This window comes from Marmota flaviventris, chromosome 19 (assembly GCF_047511675.1).
Source record: "Marmota flaviventris isolate mMarFla1 chromosome 19, mMarFla1.hap1, whole genome shotgun sequence".
NCBI classification, from domain to species: domain Eukaryota; kingdom Metazoa; phylum Chordata; class Mammalia; order Rodentia; family Sciuridae; genus Marmota; species Marmota flaviventris.
This window is the reverse complement of record NC_092516.1, coordinates 20,733,593-20,756,880: the sequence shown is the minus strand read 5'-3', so window position 1 is coordinate 20,756,880 and position 23,288 is coordinate 20,733,593. Positions and strand designations below refer to the sequence as shown.

The window sequence follows — 23,288 nt, the reverse complement described above, 5'->3', positions numbered from 1 at the left end:
ATCCATAAACACATCTCTATATTTATATATTAGATACAGGCACGGGGAGGTGGGCAGGGGCACGGGACTCTCCACGTGCCCCCGCCTCCAGTTCCACTCACCCACACACAGAAGCAGCAAGGGCGTTAAATGTGGCAGCTTTGAGGGGGGAGGGGGTTTAGGCCTGGGCTTGGCTCCTCAGGGATACTAGCCCTTGAGACTTAGGAATGTTCCTTCAGGGAAAATGGGTGGAGTTTTAATGAGGTGACTGGGACAGGGCTTGCCCTACTTAGTGCCCCTGCCCCTCGGTAAATCCTGGGGCAGCCAGGGCCTTTCTATTCCAGAACTTCCAGAGACTGGGCAAGATGGAGGCAGAGCAGCAGAGAGATTTGCTCTAGGGCCACTGAGCCCCTTAGGCCCACGGCTGGGTGGGATGGGGTGGGGTGGGGTGGGGAAAGGGAACAGGGATAGAGGTGAGAGGGAACCTCGGCCTGCCTGAAGCAGGAGACCCCAGCAGAGTGAGAGAAGGTAGCCAGGCCCACCCTTGGCCTGGGTTGCAGGGGTCTGGGCTGAGCACAGTGTCCATTTTCTAACAGTCCAGCGGGGAAGGGGCAGGCAGGAGGCAGGGCCTGGAGGAGGAAGCAGGCAGGAAAGAGCTGTTAGTGCTGGGAAAGAACCCAGTGCACCCTGACCCAGGCACCTCCCATTTCACCCTCACACCTGGTGCAATGTGTCTGCTTCCCTGTCTGCAGGTGGGAATACCACCAGCACCCATCACAGGGTGCTAGGGCTAAGTGCGTAGTGGGTGCTCATTAACCTCTCAGTACAGTGGTTAGGGTTCTGTGGGGCTGGTTCTCATAATCAGAAGGCCTCTGAGAACTGAGGCATAGAGAGGTAAGGTGTCTTGCACGACATCTCACAGTTTTTGTTAATTGCAAGAGATGAGGCCTGGGCCCCGGTGTGTCTGCCTTCCTTCCATCAGCCATAGCTGGCCAAGGAAGAGGCTGGAGGAGGGAAGGAGTGCAGTGTGGGTGGGGGTAGTCCCAGCAGGTTCCCCTCAGGTGTGTGAACTGCTGACCTGAGAAACAGGTGTGAGGAAGCCTGGCATCTGGGCTAGCCAGGTGCTGTGGGGCTCCTCCCAAAGCAATCATGGCACCACTTGCTTCTTTGCCCACACAGGGAGAGTCAAAGGCTGGCTTGGCTCCTCAGAGCCAAGTGACTTATGGGGGTCTGAAGTGGTTTCTGGGTTGGGTGTTAACAAGTGGGAAACATATAGGGTTGGAGAATAGGGCTGGGTCATGAAGGACTGGTGGGCCATGAGTCTGGGCCCAGGCGGGCCTCCTAGGCCTTCTGTCACCACCATACATATGGATCATAGTGTAAAGCACATTTGTGACTTTTCTGAGGCATGCCGGGCACCCTTGTGTTAAGGTGAGGCTGTGTATGGGCAGTGAGGCCACTCACCAGGCCCCAGGGGGTAAGGACATCTGTCCAGGTTATGGGGCCTCTGGGGCCCCTGGCTGGAAGCGGGCTGTCTCCTGGAAGATGAGCTCTTTCAGCCTCTCCTTGGGTAGATCATCCAGCTCCATGTCAAAAGTGAAGGGCTCCTCGGCTACTGGCTGGGGTAGCAAAGACAGTAAAGCTTAGCACGGGCACTGGGGGATAGCTATTCCCTCGCCTGCCTGCCTGCCCTGCTGCTGGTGGCTGGCGCACCTCATCCGTGGGGTCATAGTACTGTTCCAGGTAGGGGTGAGCCAGTGCTTCTTCCACTGTGATACGTTTGTTGGGGTTGAAGGTTAACATCCGGTCCAGCAGGTCAAGAGCTAAGGAAGCACAGGAGGCAGGGGTCAAAGGAAAGGCTGGAGGAGCTCCCAGAAGCATCACTTTGCCCAGTTCCCAGAAGCCTGTCAACTCAAGACAGCTGTAGGGATCACCCACTCTTCTCCAGATCTAGGCTTTACCCAACTCCAGCACCTGAGTCTCTCTCACCTTTTGAGTCTGACTTGGGAAAAAGCTTGGCCCAGGCCACCTTGGTCTTGGAGGGCAGAGACTGTAGGTAGTTTCGGGCCTTCATGTTGATAATACAATTCAAGTCCTCTTGAGAAGGGGACCCCAGGATACCTGTGGGTAAGATGGAGGTCTTGGTGAGAAACCTCCTTCTCCTGGGAATGAACAGGCCAGGGAGGCAGGACAAGAGCCCCAGCCCACCCGCCTGCCCCAACTCCTCAGAGTCACCTCCCAGCCAACAGTATGGTGGAGAAGTGCAAGGGGTTGGGACTCATGCAGCCCTAGGTTCAAATCCTGGCTCCCACACTTCCTTGGGTGTTGGGTTTAGCCTTGCTTTTCCCATCTGTCAACTGGGGATACCTTGCTGAAACAATGTTGGATGCTGGAGGGACTCCACACATTGTGACACCCCTGACCCCGACCTCCAGAAATCTCACGTCTGATAAATTAATCCCCCTCAGCTAGCCAGGGCTCCCTCACCCAGAATGTGGTTGAGCTGGTCCAGGTAGTGCTTGCCGGGGAAGATGGGCCGATTGGAGAGCATCTCAGCCAGAATGCAGCCCACAGACCAGATGTCGATGGACTTGGTGTAGCCCTGGGGAGGGGGAAAGTAGTGGGCTCCTGGGCTGCCCTCAGCAAGGTTCTGTTGTCTGGGCCAAATACCAGGCAGAGGGCAGAGTGCAGAGACCTGGAGGAACCACTCTGCTCTTTCCGGAGGCCAAGGCCCAGAGGATAGGTGTCCTGTGTCACAGGGGTCAGGGGCCAGTGCCTGGGTCAGAGATGGCTCCAGGGCTTCCCTTCACAGGTCAGGAGCTCTCCTACCTTGGAGTTAAGCATGATCTCTGGAGCCCGGTACCAGCGTGTCGCCACATACTCCGTCAGAAAGCCAGTGTGGTCATGTTCAGGATCAGCAATCCTGGCCAGGCCAAAATCGCAGATCTGGAATCAAACCCAGGCTATTAAGCTTGGGTATGAGACTGCCACGGCCCAAGCAGTCACCCCGCTACGCCTCATCTATGCTGTCCCCTTGCCTGCCATGCTCCAAAGCTCCTGGTCACCTGGCAGCCCCAGGGGAGGAGGGAAGGCACTCAACCCTCTGACCTTAAGGTCGCAGGTGGTGTTGATAAGCAGGTTGGAGGGCTTTAGATCCCGGTGGAGCACATTGGCTGAGTGGATATACTTGAGGCCCCGCAGGATCTGGTAGAGGAAGTAGCAGATATGGTCATTGCTCAGCTGTTGGCTTTTGAGCAACTTGTACAGGTCTGTCTCCATCAGGTCCTGCACAATATAGCTGAGGATGGCTCCAGAGACCCCCAGGTGGGGGGTGGCAGGAGGCACTCGTTAAGGAAAGCAAGCTCTGGTGAGTAGGCCACACATCCCATCCTGCAGGGGTCCCTTGGCCTCTTGGACTCACCAGCTGGGCAAGACTCAGAGCCTCTGTTGCAGCTCAGCTGGTGACCCTGAGCAAGGCATTTCTGTTCTGTGGCCTCAGTTTCCCTAATGGGGAAGTGAGGATATTAATAAACTGCAGCAGGCAGAAGAACTTGAACTGTAAAGAGCAGCAGCTCAGGAATTAACCCACTGATACCCAAAATCCCCATTCTGCTTCTTGCTGGCTTTATGATCTTTGCCTGTCTGTGCCTTGGTTTCCTCACCTGGTGAGTAGAGGAAGTAACTGTTCTTTAGAGGGTAGCTGGAGGAGATGACCTCTCTAGAGCAGTCAGTCCAGAGCTTGGCACACTGGAAGTGCTCAGCAAACATCAACTCTTATTGTTAATATAAAAGCCTGAGCCACATGGCTGTTGAGGGGGTTAAATGAGATAATGTATGAACACCATCTGGCATGCAATAAATGTTTGCTTAAAAATAAATGCCTGCCTTATGGGAATGGTTTGTGCCAGAAAAACGAGAAGACACTCCCAACAGCGTGCTCCTACTCAAATAAGAGTGCCTGGCTATACATCAGAAGATGGAGGAGTAAATGTCCTTTTATACTTGAAGATAAAACAAAGATTAAACATAAATAAAGAAATAAATGCCACTTGGCTTGCCTCTGGAAGAATAAGTCATAACTTTCTTTGAGAGAGAACATCTAGACCAATCCTGCTGTTTTATAGATGGGGAGGTCCAGAGAGATGCAGGGACTTGCTCAAGGTCACAAAGCAAGCTGGGATGTGGAGATTTTCTGTCTACACAGTAGAGGGCTGCAGAGGCTGTGAAACAAATCCTTATTTTCGGGTAGAGGCCTGGGACTAGCAGGGGTGGGTGGGGAAAGAGGTGATGGGTGTTACAAGTTGCTAACAACCAAGCCAGGCAGGAAGTAGACTAGCTGGGCAATATTGAGGGAGGGTAACAAAGGCTGGGCTGTAGCTCCCAGGGCAAGGTGCAAGTCCACAGGTGACTAGGGTGGGGCTCTGAGCGGGAAGTCTCAGGGAAAGAAGGACCAGTTCCCATCTGGGGGGGGGGGGGGAGAAGGCAGTAACAGAAACACCTGATTCTAGGCTTTTTGGGCCTCAGTTTCCTCATCTTTGAAATGGAACTGATAAGGTCCATCTCCTAAGGCAGCTGGGAGATAGAATAAAAGTTGTCAAAACACTTGCCATACACAGTACCTGTCACAGAGTAGGCCAGCAGAAAAGGCAGTTTTCTTTCCTACTGCCTTCCTTCCAGTCTGGGGACCCAGACTGGAAAGAATCATCAGTCTGTTAAGCAAGAACTGACTGTGGGCAGAGGCTGGGTCATATCACAGAATTACAGATGTCAGAAGACAAAGCTCCCATAGAGACCATCTTGCCCAGCCACCCTCCACCCCACTGGGGCAGCGGGCAGAGAAGGACTTGTCCAAGGCCACCCTGCCAGGCTACAGCAGGCCAGGAGCGACCTGAGCCCTCCTGGTCCTCTTCTGCTCTATGGCCTCTCCTCTGCTGAAAAGTTTCTTTTGCTGGGTTTGTTTTGGAGGGTGGTAGGGAAGATGGAAAAAGAAAGAAAGCCAATGTTCCCCAGCCCAGCTTTGAGGCTGTGCCTGGCCAGGCTGGCCAAGGTGAAGGATACACATCTCTCATGGCTTCCAGTGTAGGTGCCCGAAGAATGTCTCGGATGCCTATGACATTCTCATGGCGGAAGCGCAGCAAGATCTGGATCTCTCGTAGTGTGCGCTGGCAGTAGGTCTGATGCTCGAAGGGGCTGATCTTCTTGATGGCCACTCGAGTCTTGCGCACATGGTCATAAGCTGAGCTGAAAAGGGGTCAGGGAGATGTTGCTGGACTTACAAAGGGGGAATCCAGGCCTGGTGGCCCCACCCAAGCCTTGGCAGGGAGGCGAGGGAGCAGGAGAGGGCTCTGGCCAAATCATAAACAATGCTGGTTCCTTCCTGCTGTGAAAGCCTGGGATCTCCAGGGAGAAAGCTGGGGACCAGCCAGGAGGCCTTTCAGTGACTTCACAAACAGAGGAAGAGACTGACCACTCACTGACTTCCCCTCTCCTCTACCCGCTTCCATTCTAGTTGCCCTGACCCTTTCTCTGCCCTTCCCAAGTTGGGCTCCCTGAACTCTAGATAGGTAGTCCGGGGTGGGAGATGAGTGGAGGAGATAGATGAGGCAAAAACTGCGAGGAGGAGGCAGTTGGTGGAGGGCAGAAAGAAAGGATAAGAAGGGGTGGGTTTCAGGGTGGGGTAGCTGGACAGCAGAGCTGTTCTCATAGGAACAAAAGGCCTAGAGCACACAGCCTGGCAGGGAGAAGTCACAGACCCCAACCAAAAGATGCAGGAAGGCACTGCTGACACCCTCATCCTACATCAGGCCCCTGGTAGGACAGGATGGAGTGGGGTGCAAAGCCATGCCCCACCCTGAGCCCTGCTTTTCTCTCCCACACTCCCTGGCCCAGCCTCACTACAAGAACCCAAGGCATCTCCCCCCACAAAAAAACGGTCCTTCACTCTCCCTTCGCCAATACTTACACTCTTAGCCTCATCCCGTGTCCCTAAGGTCCCCAAGGTGCTCACAACACCCCCACGTCACTTAGATGCCCCTCACTTCATTATAGAAGGGCTGGTTCAAAGCCTCCAAGCCCCTACAGGGGGGGATGTAGGCGACGCCCCCCCACAAGCACTCCAGGGCCCCCTCCCTGGGACACTCCCGAGCCCCCAGAGTCCCCTGTCTCTTCGGGACGCCCGGAGCCTCCCTGTCCCAGAAAACACAGGGACGTGCTTTTCCCCTCCTTTGAAGCCCCCTCCCCATATGGCCCCCTCCCCCGGAACGCCCCCTCACCTGACCATGCCGTACGCGCCCTCGCCGATGTACTGCAGCTGCGTGTAGCGCGGGCCCACGTCGAACGGCTGCCCCTTCACGATCTCGACTTCCCCCGGGACCCCCGGGCCGACCCCAGCGGCTCCCCGGGGCTCCCCGCCCCCGCCCCCCTGAGCCGCCGCCGCCGCCGCCATCTCCACTCCTCCCCTCCCTCCCCGGCGGCCCCGCCCGAGGCCCCGCCCCTTCCCGCCCGCCCTGTCACCCGCGGGGCCGCGCGCGCCAGGCCCCGCCCCCGCCCCCGCCCCCGCGCAGGCTCGCGGCCGTCACGCGACCCGCCCCGCGCGCGCCCGGCTTTCACGCCGTGGTGCCCGGGTCCGCGTCCCCCGCCCGCTCGCTGTGCTCCATTCGGACCGGAGGGCGGCTCGGCCAGGCGGGCCCGGGAGCCGATCCGCGTCCTCCCCTAGATGGCGAGGCAGTCGATTATGCCAGAGCCACCCAGCGAATGTGTCTGGAGCCAGGACAGAACCAGACGGAGCCTGGCCTATGGAGCGAGGGCTGCAGCCCCAGGGGCAGCCGCCCAGCGGTTCCACACGGTCTTTGTAGTTTACCTCCCTGAGCCAGCTCTGCTCTAGTGATTATAGAAGGGCTGGTTCATCCCTGTTTCACAGTGGCCCTGGAAGACCTGCTTCTGACCTCTTGTAGATGAGCCAATGCAAGCCTGGGGGGTGGCTGATGACTTGAAGTCACTCAGCTCTACTGAGAGCTGGTGAACCCAGGGGTCCGGACTCCCAGCCTAGAGTATTTCGGACAAGAGGCCTGCAGAAGTGGGATATGGAGCCTAATCTTGCCAACCACTCTGCCACACAGGTCCTCTGTCTTTTTGCCTGGAGGCTAGAATTCCAGCCCACCTCACCTGAGAAATGCGAAAGCTGCGATGTTGGCTGCATTTAATTAAAACATGCTCTCAGTCTTTAAAAAAAAAAAAAAAAAAAAAAAAAATTCAGAGTTTGTGTTGGATCTGACAAAACTGGGGTCCTATTAAGATCATCATTTTTTTTTTTTTTCCTGTAACTTAGACAACCCCACAATACAGGTCTCATCTGATTGTTGTGGCTGCAAGAGCAGAGGCCTAGTCTTTTTCATGGTCTTGGTACTGTATCTGCGGTGCCTGGGACTCTGATGTTCAAAATCTTCTTTTGAATGAATGAATTGATTTATAGACTGGAAATCTGAGATTTAGGTTGACTTACTGGAGTAAGGCCCTGTAATAGTGACAGAGCTGAGACTCAAAATGATGTTTTCTGACACAGAGATACAGGCCCTTTCTAATCCATACTGTCTCAGGATCAGATTGTTCAAACTGAAGAAGGGGACCTCGGGGACCACCGAATCCATCCCCATCATTTCCCAATGAAGACGAGAGCTGGAAGCCTCACTAACACAAATCCTTGTTTTAGTAAGTAATCACATTGTTTTTTCTCCCTGGGAAGCTGGGAGTAGGTCCTTGTACGCATTACAGATCAAGAGACAAAATGGAACAGTAATTATGATTCTGAAATTGCTCATAATTAGATCCATGGCTAGGCACTCTAACTCAGATTAATGAGACTGAGTTGCTGATTCCCAATAGCTTATAACTCACTAAAGGTTTAAAAAGTACTAATTAGATCAGTGATGTTTTTAGTTATTCACTTGATAAACTTATTTTTTTGTACTGGGTATTGAACCCCGGGGCACTCAACCACTGAGCCACATCTTCAGCCCTTTTTTATATTTTATTTTGAGACAGGGTCTCACTGAGTTACTTAGGGCCTCTTTAAGTTGCTGAGGTTAGCTTTGAACTCCTGATCCTCTTGTCTCAACCTCCCGAGCAAGCGGCTGGGATGACAGGCCTTGGCCACTGCACCCGGCTACTTCATAAACCATTAAATGGCCCTATAAACAAGCACTGAGCTAGGCACTATGGCTGATGAAGACTACTATAGTGTGGATTTATTGCTGAAAGGAAGAACTTACTGGAGACAGATTGCCTGGATTAAAATCTCATTTTTGCCACTTATTTGCTGTGTGGCCCTGGACAAATTACCTACCAGATTCAGTACTCATGGAGCTTCTAATCTATTTAAGATGCACATACATAAATCAAGTTAATGTTAGATGAATGAACATAGTAAATACATAATATGTGAGTTCAGGGATAGGCAAGATTGTTCTTTCTGGAGAAGTGAGGAGGGTAATGGGTAGGTGGCTTTGTGTGTGTGTGTGATACTAGGGATTGAACCCAGGAATGCTCTACCACTGAGCTCCATCCCCAGCCCTTTTTATTTTTTATTTTGAGACAGGGTCTCCTTAAATTGCTGAGGGTGGCCTTGAACTTTCGATCCTCCTGCCTCAGCCTCCCAAATCATTGGGATTACAGGCATGCATCATTGTGTCTGGTTGGGGGAGGTGGCCTTTGAACCACTGAAAGATAAATTAGGTTGCAGGAGGTTGGAATAGAGGAAGAGCATCAAAGACAAGAAACAGCACATGCTGAGATACAAAGTCAAGAGTGTAACTTGTCCAGAGTAGCTGCACAAAAAAAGATCTAGGGGAGTATCAGGCTGGAGAGGTAGGCTGGGGCCAGATTGAGGAAGGCCTTGGGTTTTGGCAGAGTTTAGATGTTACTCAGTAAGCAGTAAAAGCCCTTGAGGGATTTTTGCCAGATCATTTTGCAACCGCGGGAGAATATAGTGACTCAGAGAAAGCACCATGGAGTTCAGCTTGGAGCTAGGCTTCCTGAGTGGGAGTGAGTTTACCGGCATGGGAAAGGCTGGTATGTCGGGGAGCAGGCAGCCTGCCACCTCATGCTGCCAGGGCCTCTTTAAAGGAGTGTGACCGAGATTCCCCTCTAGTGGCTGAGGTTGGTATTTCCTTAGGGGATTGGGATTTCTATTTCATATTCAACCAATTCTGTGCCAGGTGACTTTATGTACATTACCTCCTATAATCCTCACAGTGGCCATAGAAAGCAGATGCTACCAGCATTTAGTGGGAAATAGCAGCCACTTAATGAACTAGAGATGGAAAGGGCTTGGGAATCAATTTTTCACCAGGTGGTTGGTTATCTCAAGCTCACTGCATTGTTAAAAGTTTTTGTAACAGGTCCTGTTTGGCCTTCTCCCTTCTCCTTTGTCATTTGGATAAACTTAGACTAAATCTTTCCTTTTTTTTTTGAGGGGGTAGTACTAGGAATTGAACTCAGGTGCACTCAACCACTGAGCCACATCCCCAGCCTTATTTTGTATTTTATTTAGAGACAGGGCCTCATTAAGTTGCTTAGTGCCTCAATTTTTGCTGAGGTTGGCTTTGGACTTGCAAACCTCCTGCTTCGGCCTCCCTAGCTCCCGGCTTAGACTAAATCTTAAACTACTTATCTTTTTATGATTTGGAGGTCTGGCAGGTTGAAGAAGAGAATGAATGATGCTAAGAGAATAATAGTGATATTAACCTAAAGAGTTCAGGCAGGAAAAATACAGTTTGGGGAGGAAAGAATAACTTTTTGTTTTTCAGTGCTGAGGTTCAAAGCCAGGTCCTTGCACATGCTTTACCACTGAGATACAAGCCCAGTCTTCTTATATTCTCTCATATGTGAAGAAGTGTTACAAGAAAAATGTAACAGGTTTTTTTTTTTTTTTTTTTTTTTTTTTGGTACTAGGGGTTGAACTCAGGGGCACTTTCCCACTGAGCTACATCCCCAACCATTTTTATTTTTTATTTAGAGACAGGGTCTAAGTTGCTTAGGACCTGCTAAATTGCTGAGGCTGACTCTGAACTTGCTATCCTCCTGCCTCAGCTGTCCGAGCTTCTGGGATTACAGGTATACACCACCGCCACAGCCCTTTTTAATTTTTACTTCAAGACAGGGTCTTACTGGGTTACTGAGGCTGATCTTGAACTTTGATCCTTCTGCCTCAGCCTCCTGAGTCACTGGGGTTATAGGCTTCATCTTTTTAATTTTTTTATTGTTTATGAACTTGACACTTTTGAAGATTACAAGCTAGTTATTTTGTAGAATATGCCTCAGTTTGGTTTTGTCTGTTTCCTTGTAATTTTTCTACTTCATTTCCCCTTATCATTGTTTTTTTTTTTTTTTTTTTTTAGAGATGGGGTCGTGCTATGTTGCTTGGCTGGTCTTGAATTCCTCCTGCCTCAACCTCCAGAGTATTTTGAACTACGGGTTCACACCACCATGCCCAGCTTTGTACTATTAGTATTAGTCAACTCCTCTCCTTTAGTCTCCTCAGACAAGCCTAAACCACAGCCCTGATTAGGTTTGTATTAGGCAGGAATCTTTCAGTAACAAGTGGTCAGAGATCCAGTTCAAATTGACATAAGCAAGAAAGGAAATTTGTCAGCTCATTTACTGAAAAGGTCAGAGGTAAATATGAAGGCACTGTTGGCCTCAAGGATTCAAACAATGTCTTTAGGACTTTGGTGTCTCTCTTAGCTTCCTTTTCTGAATTGATTCCTTTTCAGGCAGCCCCTCCTCTCTCTCTGGCAAGATGGCTGCCAGCACCTTTCAGATCCATGCATGATTATTTTTCAGGAACTCAGCAGGGGAAAACTCTTCTTTCTTTGACTCTTTCCTTCTGTCTCTCTGTCTTCTTATAACTAAAGTCCCAGATTTATTTCTGCCTAGCTACTAGTTGTTTGGAGCCTGGGCAAATCCTTGACAGATGATCAGTGTGGGCTTGGTGGTTTCCTCTACAGACCCATGGAAAATTGGGACATTGTTCCCATAAAGTCTTGGTCAGATAACATAGTAGTGTCTGTTACAACATTTTTCTGTTTAGAAACTTTTAATTCCTCCAGTTGACTATGAAATGAAGTCCAAATTCTTTTATTATCATTCAAGGCCCAATGACTTGGATCCAGATCTTTTCAGGCTCATTTCCTAGATGAAACTTTTCCTGTAGCCCAACAGAGTCACTGAAGAGCTTTCATATCATCATCCCCATTCCTGTTTCTGCTCCTTTGATCATTCTGTTTCTGTTAGACTTTGGATTCCTTATGCAGGAGCATCCAAGTAATGGAATCCTTTGCATTGGTAGGATTAGCTCAAATGCCACTTCCTCCTGAAGCATTTCCTGATATCCTCCCAATTTCTGCATCTGTTTCATGCTGTGGGATAAGCGGCAGATTTGTACTATATTTACTTATGTATTCATTCTGCCCTCCCTATTAGAATGTATTTTTTTGGGTGGTGTGATACTGGGGATTAAACCTGGGGTCCTTTACCACTGAGCTGTACCCCTAGCCCTTTTTATTTTATTTTTTAAATTTTGAGATAAGGTCTCGCTAAGTTTTCCAGGCCTCACACTTGCAATCTTCCTGCCTCCGCTTCCTGAGTCGCCGGGATTATTGGTGTGCCCCACTGCAGCTGGCTAGATTGTACAATTTCTTGATGGCCATAATGCAGGTGTCTTTTCTTTTAAAACCTCTTCAATATCAAGTAGTATTTTGCACCTGATATATATTTGTTCCATGAGTGGATTGAATATTTATGGCATGGTCTTCATACCCTTTATATGGGAATCCCTTTCTGAATAAGCTCATGTTACTGGGCCACTCGCCACTCAAAAGCCAGTACTTGGAAGATGAGGGTTTTTTAAAAATTTTGAGACAGGATCTCACTAAGAAGTTTCTTAGGGCCTCCCTAAGTTGCTGGGACTGGTTTTAAACTTGTGATCCTCTTGCCTCAGACTCCTGGGCTGCTGGAATTAAAGAAATGTGCCACCACACCTGGCTTTACTTGAAATTTTTAATTTGAAATTAAATATGAAATAGATATCCTCTTTTAACAAGGAATTAAAGTGGGAAATTTGAGTGACTTGCACTCTAGTCCACATATTTTTTTAAAAAGTTTTTTTTATTAGTTCTTTTTAGATATATATGACAGTAGAATATATTTTGATGTATTTACATACATGGAGTATAGCTTCCTATTTTTGTGGTTGTACATGATGTGGAGTTTCACTGGTTGTGTATTTATATATGAACACAGGAAAGTTATGTCTGATTCATTCTACTGTATGCTATTCCCATTTCCCATCCCTTCCCTTCATCTCCCTTTGTCTAAAGTCCATATAATTGATAAGCCTCAGGTCTTGGACTCAAACCCACATCTGTCTGACTATAAAACAGAGGCTGTAGGGCTGAGGTTGTGGCTCAGTGGTTGAGCACTTGCCTTGCATGTATAAGGCACTGAATTCAATCCTCAGCACCACATAAATAAATAAAAAAAGATATCCATCTATAACTAAATAAAAAAACAGAGGCTGTAAGTAGGAGACTTCAGCCCATATTCAGCTCTATTTTGCTTTTCCAGATTTTATATGGTATGTAATGTTTGTGATTGATTTTTACAATTAATATAACATTTTTGAGATTCGTCTATGTCACATACCTTAATACTTCATTTCTTTCTTTCTTTCTTTTTTTGGTACCAGGGATTGAACTCAGGGACACTCGACCCCTGGGCCACATCCCCAGCCCTATTTTGTATTTTATTTAGAGACAGGGTCTTATTGAATTGTTTAGTGCCTCACCGTTGCTGAGCCTGGCTTTAAATTCTTCTTTTTTTTTTTTTTTTTTTTTTTAGAGAGAGAGAGAGAGAGAGAGAGAATTTCAATATTTATTTTTCAGTTTTCGGCGGACACAACATCTTTGTTTGTATGTGGTGCTGAGGATCGAACCCGGGCCGCACGCATGCCGGGCGAGCATGCTACCGCTTGAGCCACATCCCCAGCCCCTGGCTTTAAATTCTTGATCCTCCTGTCTTGGCCTCCTGAGTCGCTGGGATTATAGGCACGTGCCATTGTGCCTGGCTTAATACTTCATTTCTTGAAATCAACTTTTTTATTGAGGTATAAATTGCATACCATGAATGAGTTAAACATCATTACCTTAAGTACATGTATGAAGACACAAATGGTGTGAACATACTTTGTGTACAATCAGTGACTTGAAAAATTGTGCTCTATTTATGAATGAAATGAATTGTATTCTTCCATCATGTATAACAAATTAGAATAAATAAATAATAATAATAAATAAATTGCATACCATAAAATTTACCCCTTGTTTATTTGGTGCTGGGGATAGAACTCAGGGTCTCATGCATGCTAAGCACATGTTCTACCACTTAGCTACACCCCCAGTTTCCAAATTCACTATTTAAAATGTATAGATCAGTAGTTTTTTTTTTTTTTTTTTAGAGAGAGAGAGAATTTTAAAATTTATTTTTTAGTTATCGGTGGGCACAACATCTTTGTTTGTATGTGGTGCTGAGGATCCAACCTGGACTGCATGCATGCCAGGCGGGCGCGCTACCGCTTGAGCCACATCCCCAGCCCCTAGATTAGTAGTTTATATGCCATTCACAAGACTGTGCAATTAGCACCACTGTCTAATTCCAGAACATTTTTATCATTCCCTAAATTAACTTGCATACCCGTCAGTGGTCACTGCCCACACCCCTGCCCTTCAGCTTCTGACCACTACTAATTTGCCTCTGTCTATTCTTTTGAATCTGGCTTATTTCACTTAACATGATGTTTTCGGAGCTAATCCCAGTTGTGGCATTTATCAGTACTTTGTTTCTTTTTACATTGGAACAATATCCTGTTGCATGGGCAAACCATATTAAACCCAGGAGCATTCTACCACTGAGCTACGTTTCTAGCCCTTTCTATTTTTTTTTTTTTTTTTTGAGACAGGATCTCACTAAATTGCTTAGGGCCTCACTAATTGCTGAGGCTGGCCTGGGACTTGCAACCTTTCCACCTCAGCTTTCCAAATTGCTGGAATTATGGTGTGCACCATTGCACCTGGCTCTGCTATGAACATTGTGTGTTTTTTTGTTTTTTTTTAAAGTTGTTGATGAACCTTTGTTTAATTTATTTATTTATATGTGATGCAGATAATTGAACCCAGTGCCTCACACATGCCAGGCAAGCCTCTACCACTCAGCCACAACCCCAGATCCTGTTATGAACGTTTGTATAAGCATTTTTGTGCAAATATATCTAGAGTTCTCTTGGATGTATATCTACAAGTGAAATTGCTGGATCGTATGCTAACTCTATGTTTAATTTTTTAAGGAGCTGTCAAACTGTTTTCTATACCAGCTGCACTGTTTTACACCACTACCAGCAGGATATGGGAGTTTCAATTTTCCTAAGTCTCTACCAACTCTTATTATTATCTGACTTTTTTGTTATATTCTTTCTAGTAGATGTGAAGGGGTATGCTTATTGGCCATCTGAATATCTTTTTTGGAGAGATGTCTATCCAGTCCCTTCCTTGTTTCTTTCTCTGTCTCTCTCTCTGTCTCTCTCTCTCTCTCTCTCTCTCTCTCTCTCTCTCTCTCTCTCTCTCTTTCCTGGTACTGGGAATGAAACCCAGAGGTACTCTACCACTGAGCCACACTCCCAGCCTATTCTTTTTTTAAAAAAATTTTTTATTTTGGGATAGTGTCTCACTAAGTTGCTGAGGTTGGCCTTGAATTTGCGATCCTCCTGCTTCAGCCTCCCAAGCTGCTGGGATTACAGCAGTGCACAGCCACACTGTTTGTGATTTCCTTTTGACTCATTGGTTATTTAATAGTGTTGTTTAATTTCCACATGCTCGTGAATTCCCCACATTTCTTTTTATTATTAATTTCAAATTTTATTTCTTGTGATTAAAAAACATACTTTATATGGTTTTGAATTTACTGAGGCTTACTATGGCTTAGCATATGGTCTGTCCTGGAGAATGTTCCCTGAGAATTTGAAAGTACATGTATCTGCTATTGTTGGGTAGAACAATCTCTGGATGCCTCTTAAGTCCAATTTGTAGACATTATTGTCCAAGTCTTCTGTTTCCCTGTTCTTTTACTGCCTTGTCCTTCTGTCTAGTAATAAAAGTGGGCTATTGAAATCTCTAACTATTATTGAATTTTCAACCCCCCACACAATTCTGTCAGATTGTGCTTCACATATTTTGGTGTTCTATAGTTAGGTACATGAAATTATATTTTTTAAAAAATATTTTTTAGTTATAGATGGACACAATACCTTTATTTTATTTATTTATTTTTATGTGGTGCTGAGGATCGAATCCAGTGCCTCACACCTGCCAGGCAAGTGCTTTGCCACTGAGTCCCAGCCCCAGCCCATAATTACATTTTCCCCTCCCTGATAGAGTGACATTTCTATCACTGTAAAACATCCTTCTTTGGCTGTAGTAATATTTTTATTTGAAAAGTCTGTTCTGTCTGATATTAGTATTTTATCTATCTATATCTATCTATCTATCTATCTATCTATCTATCTATCTATATCTATATCTATGTAATTTTTTTGGGGGGTGGGTACCGGGGATTGAACTCAGGGACTCAACTACTGAGCCACATCCCGAGCTCTGTTTTGATTTTATTTAGAAACAGGGTCTCACTGTTGCTGTGGCTGGCTTTGAACTCAAGATCCTCCTGCCTCAGCCTCCTGAGCCACTGGGATTACAGGCATGAGCCACCATGCCCGGCTGATATTAGTAGTGCTACCACAAGTTTCTTAGGGTTGCATGATATTTACTTTTCCTCCTGTTATTTTCAACCTATTTATATCTTTGAGACTGAGGTGTGTCCCCTGTAGATTATCCAGTCTGACAATATTTGCTTTTTGATTGCTTAATCCATTTACATGTGATATTATTGATATGGTTGGATTAATAAGTGCTGTTTTTTGTTTTATTTTTATATGTCTCATGTCTTTTTTGTTTCTCTATTCCTCCTTTACTGCTTTATTTTGCATTAAATGAATATTTTCTTGTGTAACCTTTAAATTCTTTTAATTATCATTTTTAAATTTTTTTTTAAATTGTTGTTTAAAAAAATTTTGTAGTTGTATATGGACAGCATGCCTATATTGTATTTGCTTAGTTTTGTATGTGGTGCTAAGGATTGAACCCATGCTAGGCAAGCGCTCTACCACTGAGCCCCAGCCCCAGCCCCTTAATTATTTTTTAAAATATATTTTAGTTATTTCTTTAACAGGTGTTTTAGGATTATCTGTCTATTTCAGAATCTACTTCCAATTTATACTAACTTAATTCCATTGAGATGTAGAATATCCCTCCTTCTCTCTTCCCCAACTCTGTGCTGTTGTTACATATATTGTTACGTTACAAGCCCCAGAATATATTACATTGTTATAATTGTTGCTTTAGTTTTGTTTTATTTTATTTTTTTTGGTGGTAGTAGAGATTGAACCCAGGGGTATTTTACTCCCGAGCTACATTCTCAGCCCTTTCTTGTTTTTATTTTGAGGCAGTGTCTTGCTAATTTGCTGGGGCTGGCCTTGAACTTGTGATCCTCCTGCCTCAGCTTCCTGAATCACTGGGATTACAGGCGTGGATCACCATGTTGGACTGATAAGTTTCTGTCTGTAAACTGAGGGATAAAAAAGGGGAGTGATTGAGTATGCATAGTTTTTCTTATTTGACTCATCATTTGTGATTCAAGTCATTGCCATCTGTCGTGAGCTATCCATGGGCTGTGTGTGGGCCACTGTCCATTGAGCCTAGTGAATAGGAATGACTCTCATACTGTAAACAAGTGTCTGGTGGACATTTCCTCTGGTTAACTGCCCTGACACATTAGGTCTTGCTAACTTGCTGGAGTTGGCCTTGAACTTGTGAACTTGTGAACCTCTTGCCTCAGTTTTCTGAACCATTGGGATTACAGGCGTGGTTCACCATGCCTAGCTGCTAAGTTTCTGTCTGTAAACTGAGGGAAAAAAAGGGGGAGTGATTGTCTATGCATAGTTTTTCTTATTTGTCTCATAATTTCTGGTTTTCATAATTTGTTTCTGTAGTTCAAGTTATTGCCATCTGTATCATTTGTTTACTTCATATACTTTGGTCCCACCCACCTGTGCCATTGTCAAATGCATTATATTCATATATATTATAGACTCAGCAATAGAAGTATATATATCTATTATAAATGTAATATATATAATATAAACATATGTATATAAAATTTTTTATATATATCTATAGTTGCATATGGTTGCTTTAAAATCATTTAAGGGAAGAAAAGAAAAATATACATTTATATTGTCTTTTGTACAACATAATCACCTTTATTGATGCTCTTTGTTTTTCAAGTGGATTCATATTTCCATCTAGGTTTTCTTGCTCTCACCTTGAAGAACTAATTCTAGTATTTCTTATAAGTCTGGTCTGCTGGCAGTGAGCTCTCTCAGTTTTTGTTTATCTGGGAATGTCTGTCTGTCTTTCTCTTTCATCCTCTGCTAGGGATGAAACTCAGGGACTCATGCATTGCTAGGCAAGCATTCTACCAGTGAGCTATGTCCACAGCTCTTTGAGAATGTATGTCTTCTTGTGAAAGATAGTTTTGCTGGATGTAAGATTACTTTGGAGGCTGAGGTAAGAGGATTAAAAGTTTGAGGCCAGCTTCACTCAGCAATTAGACCTGTCTCAAAATAAAAAATAAAAAGGGCTGGGGATGTAGAAAAAGAAAAAAAAAAAAGATTTCTTGGTTGACTATCTTATTCCTTCTCTAAAGTTGATCTTAATCTCTTCAAAGATTTATATATTTGTGAATTCACTTACCTGCTAAAATTTATCTGTAACTTCAGAATCAATACTCATGTTGCTTTCTTCCCTTCTTTTCCTCTTTGTTACTCCCCGCCCCCCTCTTTCTTTCTTTCTGTCTTTTTGATACTGGGATTTGAGCCCAGGAGTGCTCTACCAACAGAGCTACATCACCAGCCCTTTTACTTTTATTTTGAGACTGGGTCTTGCTAAGTTGCCCAGGCTGGTTTTGAACTTGCAATCCTCCTGCTTCAGGCTCTGGAGTTGCTGGGATTACAGCTGTGCAACACTGCACCTGGCTCATGGTGCTTTCATGGTCATTCATGGACATGTGCAGGTCAGTAAAATATTTAGGTCACCAGGTACATAGTCACAGTTGAGGTTGAACAGATCATGGTCTGCCGTTTTGTTTCAGCTCTCATACTATAAACAAGTGTCTTTTTCATGGTCTAATGTCACAGTTTTGTCCCTTTTTGTTGGTGCTTTCATTGTTTAATATAACCTGCAAGTATAGTGCTGATGTGCTGTGTAGTGTTCCTTGGCTCAGGAAGGCTGTGGTGTGCTTATGGAGAAAATACCCGGGTTTGGGGGCTGGGGTTATAGCTCAGTGGTGGAGCCTTTGCCTAGCATGCCGAGGCCCCAGCCAGGTTCAGCCTCCAGTACTGCAAAAACAAGCAAACAGGCAAAACACCTATGAGTTCATAAGATTCATTCAGGAGTAGGTTTGATATTGTTAACCATGAGTTCTGTAATAATGAATCAGTAATATACATTAAAGAAGGTTTCTTTCAGTAGAAACACACATAAAACAAATGATCCATTGACAAAAGTGTTGTAGACCATAGGCTGACATGAATTTAACCCTGTATTTCCCCAGGAGCAATGTTCAATATTTGCTAATTCAGTGTTTGTAGAATATGACCACCATGGTTGGGTGTGGTGGTTCACACCTGTAATCCCAGCAACCCGTGAGGCTGAGACAGAAAGAGAACAAGTTTGAGGCCAGCCTCGGCAAATTAGTAAGGCTCTAAGCAAATTAGAAGATCCTGTCTCAAAATGAAAAATTAAAAAAAGGGCTGATTCTCGTTATTCATGGTGGTCATAATCTTTTTGTTTGTTTGATTTTTTTTTGTACAGGATGTTGAACCCAATGATGCTCTACCTCTGAGCCACATTCCTAGTCCTTTGTATTTTATTTTGAGACAGGGTCTGGTCAGGTTGCTGAGGGCCTTGTTAAATTACTGAGGCTGGCCTTGAATTTACGATCTTCCTGCCTCAGCTTGCTGAGTTTCTGGGATTACAGGTGGATTCAACAGCATCCAGTCTCACTGAATTTTTTAGATGTAGAGAATAATATTTTTTTCAACAAACGTGGGACATTTTTAACCATTATTTTTTCTGTGCCCTCTTCTGGAATGCCTACTATATACACGTTGGTACATATGTTCCACATTTCTCATTTCCTTCATTCCATTTTTCTTCTGTTCTTTATTTTATTTTTCAATTCTGGGAATTGAACCAAGAGCCTCACACACACTAGGTAAGCACTCTACCATCGAGCTGCATCCCAGATCTCCTTCTCTTCTCTGGATTGCCTAATCTCTCTCCATCCACCTTCAAATTTCCTGATTTTTCTTTTGCTAATTCAAATCACCAGTTCAGTTGCTATATTAAAATTTTCTTCTTATATAATATGCTTTTCCTTTTTTCTTTCTTTTCTCCTTCCTCCCCCCCACTCCACTTTCCCTCCCTGCTTTCTTCCTTCCTGTGCTAAGGATTAAATCCAGAACCTCATGCTTACTAGGCATGTTCTCCGTCACCATGCTGCACCCCTAGCCCAAGATAATGTATTTTCTTTCTTTCTTTTTTTTTTTTTTTTTTTTGATACCAGGGATTCTTAACCACTGAGCCACATCCCCAGCCCTTTTTATTTTTTATTTTGAGACTGGGTCTTGCTAAATTGCTGAACCTGGCCTTGAACTTGTGATCCTCTTGCCTCAGCCTCCCCAGCCTCTGTGATTACAGGTGTGTGCCACTATGCCCAACATGATAATATATTTTCAACTCCAGAATTTCTCTTTCTATGTATATATTTTCCTATCTCTTTATTGATATTATCTCTTTGATGAAACACCATCATCATGCCTTCTTTTATTTGTTTAAAAGGGCTTCCTTTAGTTCCCTTAACATATGCATCATGGCCATGCTCAGGTCTCTGTTAAGTCTGACATCTGGACCTTCTTACAGTTTCTGTTGTCTGCTTTCTTTCCTCCTGTGCTTGGATCACATGTTCCTGTTTCTTTGCGTGTCTCCTAATTTTTGTTGGAAACAGTGCATCTTAGGTATCATTTTGTCTCCCTATCTTGAGGTTGTTTTGTTGTCTGCTTTTGTTTTATGAGTAGGCTATTTTAGGTAAGTCTGCTTCCCTCCACATGAGGTCTTTGGCTGCTCCTTGGACTGTCTCTTTCTCTAATTTCTGGATTAAGCTTTTGCTTCACTTGGCAAAGCGCCTGTTGGGCTCCACTAATTATTGGCTGATTGCTGTATTGTTTTTGACAATGCCTCGGGGCATGTATTTCTTTGTGGTTTGGTCCAATTAAATTTGGGCCAGGGGAGGTTTTGAGGTTTGTTCTGACCCCAGATGGCTCTTCTTAGCTGTCTCTGCCATGGTTCTCTCTGGGGAGTTAGGTGGCCTATAGTTTAGTCTTATTGCTCTTAAATAAGAGGAACCATTGGTTTTCTCAGTGAACTTTCCCACAATGTTTCAAATAAAGTCAGTTCCTTTGGGGCTTGCCTTGGGTCTCCATCTCCTCTTCCCCAACACCCTCCTCCCCCTTCTTCTCTGTTCCCTCCTTCTTCTCCTTCCTCCCCCTCCTCCTCGGTACTGGGGATTGAACCTAGAAGCACTGAACCACATCCGGGTCTCACTAAATAGCTGAGGCTATCCTTGAATTCGTGATCCTCCTGACTTGGCCTCCCAAATTGCTGGGATTACAGGCGTGCACCACATCCTGGCCTTGGGAAAAATCTCTGAGTCACCACTCTGAGCACCTCCTGGAATAGAGCTTCTCCTGGCTTGCCTCTCCCAGCAAGGCATCTCTGCTCCACCAGCAAACTGGATGAAGGTGATCAGGGCCTGCACGCCTGACTCACACTTGAAATAGAACCTCCAACCTATAGGTCAGGTGCCTGGGTGAAGGAAAGGCATCTTTACCTTTCTGCCATATTCTCCAGAAATATAGCTTCTTTAGTTTGGGGTTAGAGGAAGTGAAGCAACCTGGGGCTCCTGGTGAGATGTGGTAAGCCTCGATTGACAGCTGTTTCTTGGTCCCACCACTTAGGGTGGAGCTTCCTCCAAGCTGAGCTGTGGGAGAGGGAGTTCAGGAGAGAGTTGATCTTGTTTCAGATCCCAGAATCTCCCTGAAAACTGATTTTTAGTATTTTTTCTAAAAATAAATGTACCTTCATTTGTTACATGCCATTAAGACAATTCCAGAAATTTTGTTTATTTTTTAAAAGTTCGTTTTCAGCAGCTTCACTTGTTTTGCTGAGAAGTGAATCTCCAGAGCTCCCCACAGTGTCATCTCAGAACTTACCTCCCCCACCTTTTCCTTTGAAGCCTTTTGGTTCGTCTGTTTTTTGTCCTAACCACCAATTCAGGTGGCTGCAAAATTAAAACAGGTGCCTGTAAATGTTTTTGACAAATCCCCATTGAGGAGAGGGCTTTTTGCACTCTACATGCTCCAAGTGAGGTCAACTGGACAGTCTTACAAGTGAGGCCTCCCAGGGGACCTCAGTACAGCTGCAATAATGACAATTTTTTTGGAATAAGACTTTGAAAGAGCTCCAACTCTTTCCTGTTCCCTCTAGTGGCTGCCAGGTCACACTGAGAATGTGGGCTGGTATTTTTTTTCAGGGTTGCGACAGAACTGAAGAATGGGGATGGGTCTGGGATAATTTTAAATGCCACAAAGTTCCCTGTTTTTACCAAGATGCAGCTGCTTTTCTTGAATAAGTATTCCTCAGGTTGCTACAAGCCTTTGATTTACTTCCAGGGTTTTAAAAAAGTTGGGTCTGACCATTTTTTGTGCTTTTTTTCTTTACTTTTAGAAAGGAGTGAATGTTCATAGGTCCTTACTCTGAGATTTTTGTGTATGCTATGAAAATCAACTTTCAATCAATATAAATGCTCAAACTATCATAACCCTCCAAATTACTATTCCAGTGCTCATGTTTCTTATATCATCTGCAAAGTTTTCCTGAAAGGCTTTGTCTCTTCCTTCATGTCAAGGCAGAAAGCAAGTCAAGACCTAAAGGTCATCCGAACAGTTGTGGTAATCCTACTGTGATGCTGTGAAAACAGGAAGTGAGGTTTATTTAGCATGCGTGGTTCCCAGGGTTGCTCACAGATTATATGAAGAATATGGGACTTAGAATTTTGTTAGGAAGACTAATGCCAATGTCATTGGTAAATCCTTTTATAAACTCCTTTTTTTAAAGAATTTATTGAAAGCAAGAACAGTATTTGCCTATCCCCAGTACTTCTCCAACTTTCTAAAATCTTTCAAAGGTTGTCTACCATGGTTCCAAAACTATGAGTACAGTTTGCTCTTGAGGATGAACTAAGTCCACATCGGGGGTCTAGAACATTTCAGTTGAGTCGATGTCCTTTTATTCTTTACCTCTTTGGGAGTTTTGGTCGCCTCTTAACTCCAACATTGAAGCATTTCAATCTTGGGCTTCATTCATTTTGTAGAAAAGAGAAACCCAGGTGGGGTGGGGTGTGCCTGTAATATCAGTAGGTTGAAGCAGGAAGATCACAAGTTTGAGGCCAGCCTCAGCATCTTAGTCCATGCTTCAAAATAAATAAATAAACAAACAAACAGATAAATAAATAAATAGACTGGGGACATAGCTTAGTGGTAGAGTGCTTGCCTAGTATGTGTGATGACCTGAATTTGATCCCCAGAAGTGGGGGGGGGGGAGAGAGAGAGAGAAAGAAAAAGAAAGAGAAGGAGGAGGTGGAGGAGGAGGAGAAGAAAGAAAGAAACAAAGAAAAGACAAGACAAACCAGATGCAAGCTGAGAGGTTCTGCTTTCTCTTGGTCATCTGTTAATATTACACCATCTACACTAAGCAATGAGCCAATTTCTTCCTTCTTCTTGCTCCAAATATAGCTATCAAAGCCCTTCTCCCTTCTTGTTGATAACATGTTTCGTAATCTCAGCTCATTCCAAGTTACAGCCATCCGCACACTATTTTTATAGGTTTATACTAGTCTTTTGCATTTGTTCCTGGCTTAGGTGGCTCTTGGTACGGTTTTTTTTTTTTTTTTTTTTTTTTTAATCACAGCACTTCCTGTGCAGGCCCCTCAGGGCCTTCGGATGCTCTTCCCGCAGCTTCTTCATCAGGATT

The 23,288-nt window shown here is 45.0% G+C and overlaps 1 protein-coding gene across 1 annotated transcript; it reads right to left on the bottom strand.

The window, feature by feature from the left end:
• Position 1: 1 nt before the first annotated feature.
• Mapk3 (mitogen-activated protein kinase 3) lies at positions 2–6,424 on the bottom strand. The gene is made up of 9 exons (XM_027948469.3): positions 6,252–6,424; positions 5,038–5,220; positions 3,088–3,277; positions 2,809–2,925; positions 2,467–2,581; positions 1,969–2,100; positions 1,693–1,802; positions 1,444–1,598; positions 2–608 (listed from the first exon to the last, which is right to left on the bottom strand). The coding sequence occupies exons 1-8, from the start codon at positions 6,422–6,424 to the stop codon at positions 1,476–1,478; spliced, it is 1,143 nt and encodes a 380-aa protein (XP_027804270.1). The 3' UTR covers positions 2–608; positions 1,444–1,475.
• Between the last annotated feature and the right edge of the window lie 16,864 nt (positions 6,425–23,288).